Source organism: Moschus berezovskii, chromosome 6, assembly GCF_049115385.1.
Source record: "Moschus berezovskii isolate FMDL1 chromosome 6, NW_MosBer_1.0, whole genome shotgun sequence".
Lineage (NCBI taxonomy): Eukaryota > Metazoa > Chordata > Mammalia > Artiodactyla > Moschidae > Moschus > Moschus berezovskii.
In genome coordinates this window covers 70,857,935-70,871,230 of record NC_142465.1, presented here as the reverse complement: position 1 = coordinate 70,871,230, position 13,296 = coordinate 70,857,935, and the positions used below count along the sequence as shown (strand labels likewise).

The 13,296-nt window shown below is 40.4% G+C and overlaps 1 protein-coding gene across 7 annotated transcripts in view; it reads left to right on the top strand.

Moving 5' to 3' along the window:
* IGF1 (insulin like growth factor 1) overlaps positions 1-13,296 on the top strand; it is an 81,334-nt gene that overhangs the window by 55,393 nt on the left and 12,645 nt on the right. For 5 of the 7 annotated variants that reach the window (XM_055394523.2, XM_055394522.2, XM_088837154.1 and 2 more), the window contains 2 exons: positions 4,195-4,376; positions 5,949-8,878. In XM_055394523.2, coding sequence (XP_055250498.1) covers positions 4,195-4,376; positions 5,949-6,110 — 344 coding nt within the window. In that variant the 3' untranslated portion in view covers positions 6,111-8,878. Of the gene's footprint in view, positions 1-4,194; positions 4,377-5,948; positions 8,879-13,296 lie in introns of those variants that run through there. The other 2 variants (XM_055394527.2, XM_055394525.2) reach the window with 1 other exon arrangement.

The following is a 13,296-nucleotide window of genomic DNA, read 5'->3' as shown; positions in this document are numbered from 1 at the left end:
TTTGATCATTGGAATTCTGTCTGTTGGCCAACTTTCAAGATAGAGTAGAGCACTGTGCTGGTACTTTGTGTCAGCTTATGGAGGACTTAGGCCTAGTTAGGTGGTAGCCAACTTGTCTGCTAAGCAGCCTTTGGTCTGCACACTCTGAAACAAATCTACTAAAAAATAAATACATAAATATATAGATTTCCAAAATCAGTACTTCATCAGCAAGGAAAATTCTGTGAAATTCTATACATACTTGTTCACTCTAACAGTTGAGGAATTATATGGACCTTTCATAATGTTGGCATAACAGAACTCTGGGAGTATACTTAGTTGTATAAAATATCTATTATCCCAGTCACTTGTCTTTTGTTATAGTATTGAGTACAGAAAAATGGTGTGAGCATCTTCAGGAACTCAAGTGACAAATAGAAAACAAATTTTAACCTTATAATTTAGGAAATATTTGGACCTCTTTCTTGAAGACAATGTAAGTGGCTTCCAATCACACCGAATGTTTAGTTGGCCTCGATGAGTTTTCTCCATTTCTTTACATATTGCAGAATGTTTGGAATAGAAACCATAGCAGTCAGACACTGTTCAATACAGGAATATGCTCCTAGGATCTCTAACAGGTGTTCATACAGCCTTTACATAACTGATTCCAGCAATGGGACATCCATTACCTTTAAAAGAAGTCAGTCCCATTTTTGAACACTTTTGAGTTCAAATTGTTAAACATTTTTTTCTTATATCAATCCAACATTTGTTTCCTGTTCACCTAACAATTCTGCCCACTGGAGCACAATTATTGATAACAAGTGCTTAATGAGGAGTTTTTAAAGGTAAGGATTCCTTAAAAACAGTTCATTCTATCTCATTTAAAAATTGCCCATAATGACAATAGGTGCAATTTTGAGATCATTAAAAGTTTCTATTTTTCTCAAAATTGATATTGTTGCAAATTATTTTACTGCTTTCCTGGAAAACCACATTGCATCAGATTCCCAGTTTTAGCCCATAGCAACAAATATCTTTATTTTGGTTCTGGAAAAATAAGAACTATGAGGCATTTGAAGATAAAGAGAAAAACTTTGATCCTCTAACTCTGGCCTCTCAGTTGGTGAGCAATTTTTTTGTTGTTGTTATTAAATATCTTGATGTAGAACCAGAAATCAAGTCTATAAGATACTTCAAAGGATCAATTAAACTTTAAAAGGCAAGGTAAACACTTGTTATATTCATATATTTGCAATGAGGTACAATTAGTCCATTGTAGACTTTATGAATAGACAAAGCATCTTTCTAGGATCGCGGTGGCTAGAGATAACTGGTAGTTACATTTATGTCAAAATCCAAGTCTGTAATATTTCAACAATATTAAAAAAACAGATATAAACGTAAGGTAAACTTTCTTTTTAGAGCATTACAGAAGAGTCCTAAATTTCTCTGCTCCTAAATTCACTGATCTATGGACTAAAAAGCACAGCTATTTTATGGACTGAGCCATGTCGAACTCTGAGCTCATCTAAGAGGTGACAAACCAGATGCCTGGTGTGTGCTATTATTTTTTGCTGTGCTGATGATTACCTTCTGTCTCACAAGAGGAAATAGACCTGTGGTGAGTTTCATGCCTGTCGACAGTAACAAAGAAGGGAATATGCAATATACACAACGTTTAATGCTGTTCTCAGATGAAGGTTAGAGTCTTCCTCCAGTGGCACACAAGGAGCTCCAGAACCTATGGAGTGTCAGGAGGAAACAGAAGGGATGCTTAAAACAGAGGTGCTAAGTAGGTCCTGGGATCACAGAGATTATCCTTCCCCATCTTCAACCCATAAGGATGAATTTTGAAATTAGTCGTTTCTAAGTTAGCCAAGTTTGAAGGTTTCTGAAACCACTCCTGCCACTCTACCGCTAAATCTCAAATTACCATTCCAAATTCAACAAGTGAATCTCAGTTATATCCCATGAAGAAATGTATTGTTTCAGCAAAAAGCAACTGTTACCTGTGGTGGATGATGGGGACAGTTACCTCAGAGTAGGCTGAGTCACCTTCCCCTCTCTCCCACCCCAAGAGAAAACCAAAGTTTACCAGCTACTCTCCACTGGCTGACCCCTTCAGCTTCTTGAAATGGCCACTGAGCTAAAAGTATGTAGAAGTCCTTTGTGGATCACAAAGAACCATGTAAGCCCATTTGTGTCTTTAATTTATAGTTCCAGGAAAATATTATATAAACAAACAAACAAAACAACAACAGCAAAAAAGCATTGTTTACATTGCTCAAGGGACCATATGAGTCCTGGTTTACTCCGGCTGGCGAGCAGAGGCAGAGAGCCTTCTGCACTGGGCAATCCTCCAATGGCAAGTGACAGCACCACTGAGGTTCCAACTGGGCACAGCTGCCCTGTCCCTTCCAAATCCCTCAACCATGACGAGTCCACAGGGTTTGCCCTGAGGAAAAGCAGCACACCCCACCCAGAGAGACCACAATTGAACCCTCACTGAGTTTCTATCCCCAGCTGCCCTAAGAATGACAATAAACCTGCCTTAAAGGGAGGAGGTATCCTCACATTCCAGTGCCAAGCATCAGGAACACATTTGGATTCTTAGAAGATTCAACAAATGGCTGGCCCCTCGGGCTGCAAGGCGGCCAAACAAGTTTGGTAGCAGGCCATGACCATGGGTCTGATCTCCTTCAACTAGGGAGTTCCAAAATATATATAGGGATTTTGACTCTCAAAACTTCATCCTGAAGTACAACATCATTATTACATGAATGTAAGAATTTCTGTTTAAAATACAATGCTGTTTTCTGTGTCAGGAATTGAGACTGAACATACATCACATTGACTAATTGGATCCTTCTGGGTCAATGGTTCACAAATTTTCTTCCCTGAAGCCTGGACATCAGTGTCGAAGACTGAGGCCCTCCACCTCCCAAGGGAGGAAAAGTAGGCAGAGAAAGTCAAGATCCATGGCTTTCTTGCATAAGCCATGGCAGTTTCACTTTTGTCTATTTTGCATCCTGATGTATAAGTAAGATTTGGTGTAACAAAAGTCCTACTATGACAAAAAGTTTACAAAGAATTCAAGTACGTTTTTAGTTTCATATAAACTTGTTTTGCCCTCTTTTTAATTCTAGAGCCAGGGAAAGTGTGTCCAAGACAAAACAAAACAAAATAGAATCAAACTAAAACCTACTTGCCAAGTAAAGAGGCTTAATTGATTTGCAAATATCAAAAGAAATTTGATTCATGGGGTTCCCTCTGGGCAATCAGAATCAAATGGAAGGTAGACATTTAGTTCATTCTTAGTCTAGTGATTATTCTATAAGAAAACAGAGCTGATGGTTCTGGTCCCTCTAAGGTGATAGAAGTCCTATCACACTGGCATTGTTATCAGTTCAAGTTCCAAAGCTTCTGGATGCAGTCAGTAGCAATGCTGTCTCTTCACAGACCCTATTATGATCCTAGAAAGCAATGCTCAAAGCAAACTAACATATATTTAGGATCCACTAGGTGTCAAGTGATGCACTTAGTACTTTTCATACAGTATGCCATGTAATCCTCAAGCGATCATTAGAAAGAACATATTAACTCTCCTTTACCAATGGGTAAACTGACGCCCAGGAAACTTAAATGACTTGTCATTTGAGTATGTCATTCCCAACTTTGAGTCTAGGTTTCCACATCAGTTAAGTGATGAGACCCTCCCAGACTTAAAACCTCTTTATTTTCAGTCTGATGTTATAATGGAAGCAGATAAGACAAAGAGCAAACATTGGAGCCATCCTGTGCACAACAACCATGCAGATTTGCTAAAAAGATTAAGAAAATGGAAAACATGATCTTTTAATTAACTTTCCTAGCAGCCTCCCAATTAAGCCAATATATAAGGAGAGGTGAGGATTGGGCTTAGACAAGATCCTTGACTGCAGGTGGCTAAGAATTTGAGGACAATTAATACAAATAAATGAATGATGAATGAGCTATTGCCAATGAGAGTGGCACTGACTGCTGGAGACATACTGGAATCTGGAAAAATCTGGGAGGGTCGGGAGTTGTTGGAGGAGCTTCAAAAGAAGACTAACTTATAAAGGTGTGGGTTGACATGGTGTGGGGAGAGGAGTTTTCAGGGGCTGGGTGTAGCAGTGAACACAGCGTATTATCCCACTCTAAAGCAAGGCCTCTGTTTGATCTGAACAGACAAGCCCACGGGGTATGGCTCCAGCAGTCGGAGGGCGCCCCAGACAGGAATCGTGGATGAGTGCTGCTTCCGGAGCTGTGATCTGAGGAGGCTGGAGATGTACTGCGCACCTCTCAAGCCCGCCAAGTCGGCCCGTTCAGTCCGTGCCCAGCGCCACACCGACATGCCCAAGGCTCAGAAGGTAAGCCCGCCAGGGGTGGCAGTGAGGGTTGGCCGTCTTTGGGAGATCCGAGTTATGCGGCTGAGCCTGTAGCAACTTAGCAGCAGCAGCATCCCAATAGTAATTCATGCCCTCATAGACTTCTGGCTCATAGCGTCAAAAGAGCTCCATTCTCCCCTGAGAGGTTCATCTTTTCTGTCACTTCACATTGTAAATTCTCACTTCCACTGCTGTGGCCCATCTGATCACCAGAAGATGGTGGAGAAGAGTGACTAAACCTGGGCTTTGGCATCAGACAAAACTGATATCCTAGCTTCTCAAATCACCAGCTGAGAGCCCATGGTCAAATAATGTAGCCTCCCAAGCCTTTGCTGAGGAAACTATCAGTAAAGATGGGATAGCAGTACCATTTACCTCATCAGGTCATTAATGTGCCTGCAATGCTTTCCATACTCCTGCACAAAGTAACTGTCAGACAAGTGTTAAGTTCTGTCATAACTGTATGAACAAAGCATGTGACCTTTCAAGTCCTGGTATTCTGTAAACATGCAGAGAAAAACAACACTCTAAAACTGGAGCTAATAGAAATTCACATTTAGTGGCAAGCACAAAGAAAAAAATAGAAATTTCAGTTTGGCTCTAAGAACAGCAAGAAAATTCTAATGATCACAATCTTCAGGTGTCTGTTACTAGGAGTGAGACTTTAAACAAGCCTTAGGGGTACTGTCTATGCCATCAAAAATATGTAAATCATCTGATCTGATGCACATTGATCACTTGATAAACCTTTGTTGAGTGAGTGAATGAACGGGTGAACAAATGTATGTAAGTGATTACATTTTCATCACTAAGTAGAAAGAATGAGAACTAAAGAGAAGGTGAAGAAAATGAGGAAGAATGAATAAGGAAAGTTAAATGCTGTCAGATTTCCCTGGGGACTCTTTAGAAAAAAACCAACTAGTGGTTTTATTTATTTATTTTTAATTTTTTTAAATTTATTTATTTTAATTGGAGGCTAATTACTTTACAATATTGTATTGGTTTTGCCACAACTAGTGGTTTTAATCTTTAGAGTCAAAACTAGCATGTGAAGAGGGTACATGATAAAAGATCAAGAAGCTCATAATGACACCTTTGCTGCTTCCTGGTCCCCATTTGCAGCTGAGGCTGGAACAGGGGCCTTAGCAGAGATGTGACCCCAGGGAGCCACCCTGAGTGATGGAAAGGGACTGGGCACAATCTGATTCAGAGAGAACACAGAAGCCAGTCGATGTGTCAGGGAGCAAGCCTCACATACCTTTTAGGTGAATGTGACTGGGAAGTGTGCTCAAGGTAAGCAGAGGCAGGTTAAATCTTTCTTTTTCCAGGTGACCCAAGGCCTTTCAATTTCTACTTTGGGAGGGGGTGGGTGGTGTCAGAGATGAGTCCCTAAGCTCTGGAATGGCCGGTTTAATAGTGACTGAGGTCCAGACACCTCTCCAGCACCAGTGCTGTCTTCTGCATCTATGGAGCCAAGGCATTCCAAGGCTCTGTCTTCCGGGACACCAAGGGGACCACCTGTTCTCAATGCAATTATTTTTGTGATGTTTACAGTATCAGCCCCCATCTACCAACAAGAAAATGAAGTCTCAGAGGAGAAGGAAAGGTGGGCCAAAGAAACACCCAGGAGGGGAACAGAAGGAGGGGACGGAAGCAAGTCAGCAGATGAAAGGGAAGATGAAAGAGCAGAGGAGAGAGACTGGAGCTAGAAACTGAACACAGGCAAGAAAGGAACACGGAGGAAAGAAAGACTAAGACAGCGGTGAGGAGGATGAGAGAGAAGCAGACAGCAAGAGAGAAAAGTGGGAGATGCTATAAAGGAAATGAAGAAAAGTAGGCCAGCTGGAGCTAGAGAATGCACGGGACAGAAGGAGGAGAAGAAACCTGTTGTAGGAAGTGGCTGATAAACATGGAGAAATGGAAAAGTAACATATAATGCCTGAGGAAATCCAAACAAAGACAGTGGCAAGAATGAAAACATGAACAAAAATTACAAAAGAGGGAAATAAAGCAATATTCCCTTCCCCACAGAAAAAACAGAATTAAAATAAAAATCAAGGTTTTCATATGTATTTTAATTTTTTGTGTGAATTTTACAAGAATTTCCATGTCAATAAATGTCCAGAGTTAAATATTAGCCCCAAATTTTCAGCAAGACTGAATTGTGTCATGAACATTCCCAGATTTCCTTCCCTACAGTGTGACTGGAAGCTGCATTTCTTAGTCAGGCTTGGGCCAAAGGGCACCCAGTATTTGCCTAAAGGCCCGTGAGGCCTGAGAGCTTACCTATGAAAGGAGGTCACTGAACTTTTTGTGTGTGCACTTTGGAATCAGCTATAAAAGATGTATTAATGTGCTAGGGCTGCCAGAATAAAGTACCACACCACAGACTAGGTGGCTTACATGACAGAAATTCATTTTCACACATTCCCAGAGGCTGGAAGTCCAAAGTTGGAGTATTGGCAGCTCCTTCTGGGAGCTGTGAGCAAAGGATCTGTTTCAGGTCTCTTTCCTCCACTTGGAATTGGCCTTCTTTTCCCTGTGTTTTCACATCATCTTCCCTCTGTACAAATCTCTGTGCCCAGATTTCCTCTTCTTACAAGGACACTAGTTATATTGGATTAAAATATGATCATCATGATCTTATTTTCACTTAACTGTGTAAAGACCCCATTTCCAAATACAGTAACATTCTGAGATACTAGGGGTTAGGACTTCAACTTGTGAATTTGGGGCAGGGGCGTGGCGGGGGGGGGCACAAGTCAGCCCCAAACCAAAGACTCCTGATGTCTGACTACTGCCCTATGATTCCATCACCTAAACTTCTCTCTCTCATGCACACACCTCCTCCCCCCTCAGACACCCCCCTCCTAGGATATTTAGACCTGAAATCCTATGAGTTTATGTTCCATGAAATACCAGGGCCATGTTATGTTAGGGCTGCAAAAAGACTCAAATAATTTGCTTCAATCCCTTCATTTTAAAGATAAGGATACTGAGATCTAGAAATGGCTGAAGGATGGCCGAAATGGCTGAAAATGTCTTGGTTTCTAAGCCACACCCTCTTTCTGGCCAGCAGAGAACAGCACAAAATCAACATGGACTAAGAAAGAATTCCAAAAGGAAAAGATGGGAGTGAATGAGAACAAAAGCACTCAATTTTCTTGAGGGTAAAGAAACGCCAGATAGAATCACAGAATCTGAGTCTTAGAGATTTTCCTCCCTCAGTTTCCTTGATTTAAGCAGTAGGTTTAGTATCTTCATAGATAATAAAGCAAAAAGTCTCAAAGTCATTCAAATTGTGAATTATAAGAGCTAAGGGAGGGTGCAAGAGAGAAGTGCTCAGCTAAGCAAATGACGACACAGGGTAAGAAGATGATAAGCCAAGAAGTGAAGTATTTCATCCAAATAGCCCACTTTGAAGATATCAAGGTATAAAGGAACATCCTTTCTACTTGTCCTTTATGTACCAGCCATGCTTTCCACTTCAGGATCATCCTTTGTCCATGGTTCACTGAAAACCCAGTATGTATGATATATAGATATGCCCAAGTCTCAAGCCAGGAGGAAAAAGTTTGATCACGAGCTTGTCAGAGTATTGTATGGGAGCCAAGACACTGCTGTTGTGGTTGCAAAGTGGGTCCTGGCTTATCAGAACAGATAAAAGCCAGGTTGGAGCCTGAGCCCATCTGGCCAGCCACCTTCTTCAGGAGACTCCCAGTTCTCCTGCTAATGCATCTATGGTTTGGAGCCAGCCTCAGGTATAAGCCTCAAGCATAAGCCAACACCTCCTGTTTCTACCACCTGAGAGTAACCTGCAGACTGAGATGGCTTTTCAAGGGACCACAGTTTGGCAGAAAAGTAACAGTCGGTGTCCTGTGGGATTTCTTAGAGGATTATCCCTTCCCTTTTTCATTGATGATTGGAGCAATGCCATTATAACACAGGTATAAATGACAATGATACCCAATAATAACTTCATTCAAGAAAAAAGGCAAAGACTTTAAAAGGAAAAGAAAGCAGTAGAACTTTCCAGTTAAAGAATGCTTCACTATCAGACTATTAGTTAAAACCCTGCTTCCCTGGTGGCTCAGACGGTAAAACATCTGCCTGCATTGCGGGAGACTGGGTTTGATCCCTGGATCAGGGAGATCCCCTGGACGAGGAAATGGCAACCCACTCCAGTACTCTTGCCTGGAAAATTCCATGGATGGAGGAGGAGTCTGGTGGGCTACAGTCCATGAGGCTACAAAGAGTCGGACACAACTGAGCGACTTCACTTTCTTTCTTTCTTTTTGCAGTGGGTTATATTAACTCTAAAGCAGTCATCTTGAATGCCTACATGTGATTTCTAAATAACATAAATTAAGTAAACAGAAAGAATCTATTGCTGTCTTTCATCTCCTCCCTTCTACTATTAAAATAAGCACTAGTGATACATGGCACATAATGATGAATGAAAGGATGAACGGACAAATGAGATAGGGAGGGGAAGGACGGTAGGGAAATAAACCATAGAAGTTAAGTAGCACTGTGTATGTGCTAAATGCTCAGTCATGTCCGACTCAGCGAACCCCTGGACTGTAGCCCACCAGGCTCCTCTGTCCATGGACTTCTCCAGGCAAGAGTACTGGAGTGGGTAGCCTTTCCCTTCTCCAGGGCATCTTCCCAAACCAGGGATGAAACCTAGAGTTCTTGCATTGCAGGTGGATTCTTTACTGTCTGAGCCACCAGGGAAGCACTGCTGAGATGAAATAATTCCTCTTGTCCTTGCCTAAGACAGTGATGCAAGTGCAGAGTAAAAGAGGGAAGGCAGAGGAGTTGTGCTTGCACAAGTTTTGCACGTTTGGAATTTCCTATACTCGAGCCAAACTTGAATTCATTCAAGGACTTATTGCTAAGGGTGGGAAACCAGCTGAGTACTTTATAGTGAATGTTATTTTCCCTATTCATCCCCTCAATGCTTTCTTGAAGTAGGCAGAGTATTCATAATTTAAAAGCCTTCTGTTTCAACTGTTTCTTTTAGGGCAAATTGATGATTGTGTGTAAAACTAACAGGAATATGTAAGGACTCATGATCCTTAAATTGTTGGAAAATATTTTTACTGAGTACCCACGATATGTAAACCTCTGTACAAGACATGAAGGAGACTGATAAAGATAGGAGAGGCAATAAAACAGTGGTTAAGAGTACAGAATCTAGAATCAGACTGCCTGGTTTCAGACCCTGGCTATCTCACTTAACAGCTCTATGTCCTTGGGAAAATAATGTAATTTACCTGTACCTCAGATTCCTCATCTGCCAAATGGGAGTAATAATTGAATCTACCTCATAAGAGTTGTGAGGATTTATTGAGATTGTGTGTGTGTGTACAAATATATAGTGTTTAAAATGGTACCTGGCACATAGTAAGCACTACTAAAGTTTTAGTTGATATTATTTTCCTTAGTTCTTAAAATTAGAGCCATCTGAAAAAGAAATAGGTCTCATCAAGTAGAAGTGAGTCCCCTATCACCAAAAACTTCAAGCTTAAGCTTACCAACATTTTCCAGTGATGTGGTAGTGTCTTTCAAGCACATGATAAGAGAAAGAGAATTCAGTGACCTAAGACCCCTTCCAACCCAGAGAACCCCAGTTCTATGAATTACTCCAACTTCAATGGAAGCTCGACTGTCCTGTATGAGGAACTGTTAACTTTATTTTGAGGTTGTAGAAAAGAACTTGCAGAAAACCACCATTTTTCTCAACCAGTTAAAATCAAATGTAGTATGTGTTTTCATTTCACAGTGCCTGAGGAAAATTTAATTGTAGCATGAACTCCAGCCCTTACTAGTTTAAAGTAAAATTGCCAAAATAAATAAAAATGTGGGATATTTCCGGGCTCACACAGCTTCCGGGACATTTCGGTTTCTAGGGCTGCCGATTCAGTGCCTCTCACAAGCATTTGATCTTCTTTCAAACATCTCTTGAAAACAAACAAAACCTCATACAGCTTCTCATGTGCGTGCTGTTAGGATGTAAGGGTGGAAAAGGAAGCAGAGAAAGAAGCTCCGGGAGAGCCCCTCCTCCCTCTCCCCTCCAACTCCTGACCCTCTCCCTCCCACCACTCACCAACAGGAAACAATGTTTTCCTAACTAATAAGGCTTGCCATTTCTCAAGTCCACTTACACACCATGGAGGAAGATGAGTCTGTTCTCTTTGCTTGCCTGTATGAAGGGAATAGGGCTTTGAGCAATGTTTATTAGACAACAGAGAGCTGACTTTTAATCCAGGACAAAACTGATAGTCTAGAGGTAAAGAGGAAGCCTTTTGCTGACAATGAAAAGATAAATAATTTACAGTGATCTGTGGTGACCTAAATGGGACGGAAATCTAAAAGAGAGGGGATATATGCATACATATATGGCTGATTCACTTGGCTGTACAGTAGAAACTAACACAACATTATAAAGCAACTATACTCCAATAAAAAATAAAAATAAAGATAAATTGTTTTAAAAAAAGCAGAGTGCCTTTACGAGTTTTTAAATATCCACTATAGAATTCTCCAGTGATTAAAAGCCCGACTCCTGAATCCTTTGAAAATCAGTGATAATATGTATTGGCCTAGGCAAGATAAGTCCATTTTTAAAGAAGGACAAGGCAAGGTTAGGAAAAGTTTTTCAGTGGCCATTAAATTTCCAGATCTGCAAGGTCAAAATCAATTTTTTCATCCTCAGAGCTCAAACTGAAATCTGAGTACCGTTCCCTGATACTCATCTATTTAGGACTCCGTCTTTAATGGGACTGCTTTAATACCCTTAAGGGGAGCTTCCCTGGTGGCTCAGATGGTAAAGAATCTGCCTACAATACGGGAGACCTAGGTTTGATCCCTTGGTCAGGAAGATCCCCTGAAGGGGGGCATGACAACCCACTCCAGTATTCTTGCCTGGAGAATTCCATGGACAGAGGAGCTGGTGGGCTACAGTCCATGAGGTCACAAAGAGTCAGACACAATTGAGTGACTAACACTTTAATACTCTTAGGGCTACCTTGCTTTTATCTTGGAACCAAAAGAGATGGTTTAGAAATATAGACTTACCACTTAAACTCAAGTAGAGAGAAATGGAAATTGAGAACAGCAAGGAAATTATGAGAGATGTGGGACAATGGGCATATGAGCTCATGTCTGGTACTAATAGAGAGCAGCAAAGAAACTTGTCACCATACTAGGAACTCAATCATAGCTCAGTGGGCTACTGCTCCATCAGTAATAAGAGCTAGAAAACATTTCCAAATATTCCCATCTATTTTATTCACTGATGAGATTATAGTTTTAAGATCCATTTGGTCAGAAAACTAAGTCTTTTGAAAAAGTGGAGGTTTGATAGAAATAAGAATGCTGAAGATCCATCCAACTTTAATTCCAAATATCCTTGGTGGTAACTTACAATCTGTAGTTAACTACAGCAAATAGTTTTGGGAGAAAGAAGATGATTTTCTCTTCTAAAGAAGAGAAATGTGTGTGTGTGTGTGTGTGTGTGTGTGTGCGCACACAGTGGGATTCACGTGCCAGAATTTCTTACAAAATTCTCTGTAAACTATATAAACATTCACATGGAGCTTTCTGTCTGGCCAGCTCCAAGAGGTCATGTAATCAAAGACCAGCCAGCTCTGCCATCCATGAAAATATGATGTGGTATTTTCACAGCTGTAGACGACAATTATGGCAAGACAAAAATTCTAAATGACTAGGAGTAAGACCATGGCAGGTTGAGGGTTAGATAAGGAATCCTATTGTAGACTTGAGAATATATAGTATTTTTGTCACAGTCTGAGTATGGCAGACTTGAATCATTCATGAGGCATTGGAGGACTAGAAAAAAATGAAAAATATAAAAGGAATCAATAAATACATAGCATTATTTTGTCAGTATTGATTGACCAAGGTCACTATTGGATGCTCTGGTTTGCCTCTGTCAATAAAGATACTTGTTTCCTTCTTCAAAGAACACTAGGATGGAAGTAAAAGTACTTTGGGCACAATTCTCTTTTTTTTTTAAACTGTATACACACATAAATTGTTCTTGCGCCATTTTCTGTCTTGGAAAAGCACCGGCTGGCACCATGCATGTTTACTTTCATATGCTGAAGACTCACGTCAACCTCAAACAGATGCAAATCACTTTAACTTGTCGTAGTGTTATTTTGTTCATCCTAAAAGTTCAGGAGAGCCTTCCAAACTTGCAAAATTTCTCTCAATTCAGAGGAGGAAAATTCAGAACACAGTATTTGAATGTTCTGCCCAGATTTGTCACACACACAAAGCATGAGTGAAAAAGGGTAACACCCTTTCCTACTAATCTCTGAACTCATCACTATTGCACTGAAATGATACAGAAGGTAACAACCTTGAGCCCCACATCTCCCCAGAATATTAGAATATAAATTACTGCATACATGAGTTTAAGGACTCCAACGTATGTTTTATGTCAGATGAAACAATGCTATTTTGGAGGCTAAAGAGAAAAAAATAATCAAATCCAGTTTTTAGGTAAAAATATGCTGAATCTTTAGCACATATCAGTGAAATTGCTAGAATCTGGTGTTTCACTTTTTAAAATACCACAACCGTTGAACCTTTCAGCAATTCCAAAATCAACTCCCTCTGGGAAAGATAGTGTGCTTAAAGTGTTGTTGTTGTTTTTTTTTTTTAATTGAAAAATGTAACACAAACAGCTAACAAAACAGGCTGCCCATAAAATCAACAGCCTAAGCAGCCCTGGAGTATTTTACAACATCCTTCAAGACTATTAAAGGCAACATAAATAACTCTTGCCAGCAAGGGAAAATACCCTTCAGCTTTTTTTTCCCTTTCCTTTTTCTTTTTTCAGGCTTTTAAACCATTTTGGTAGTGATTT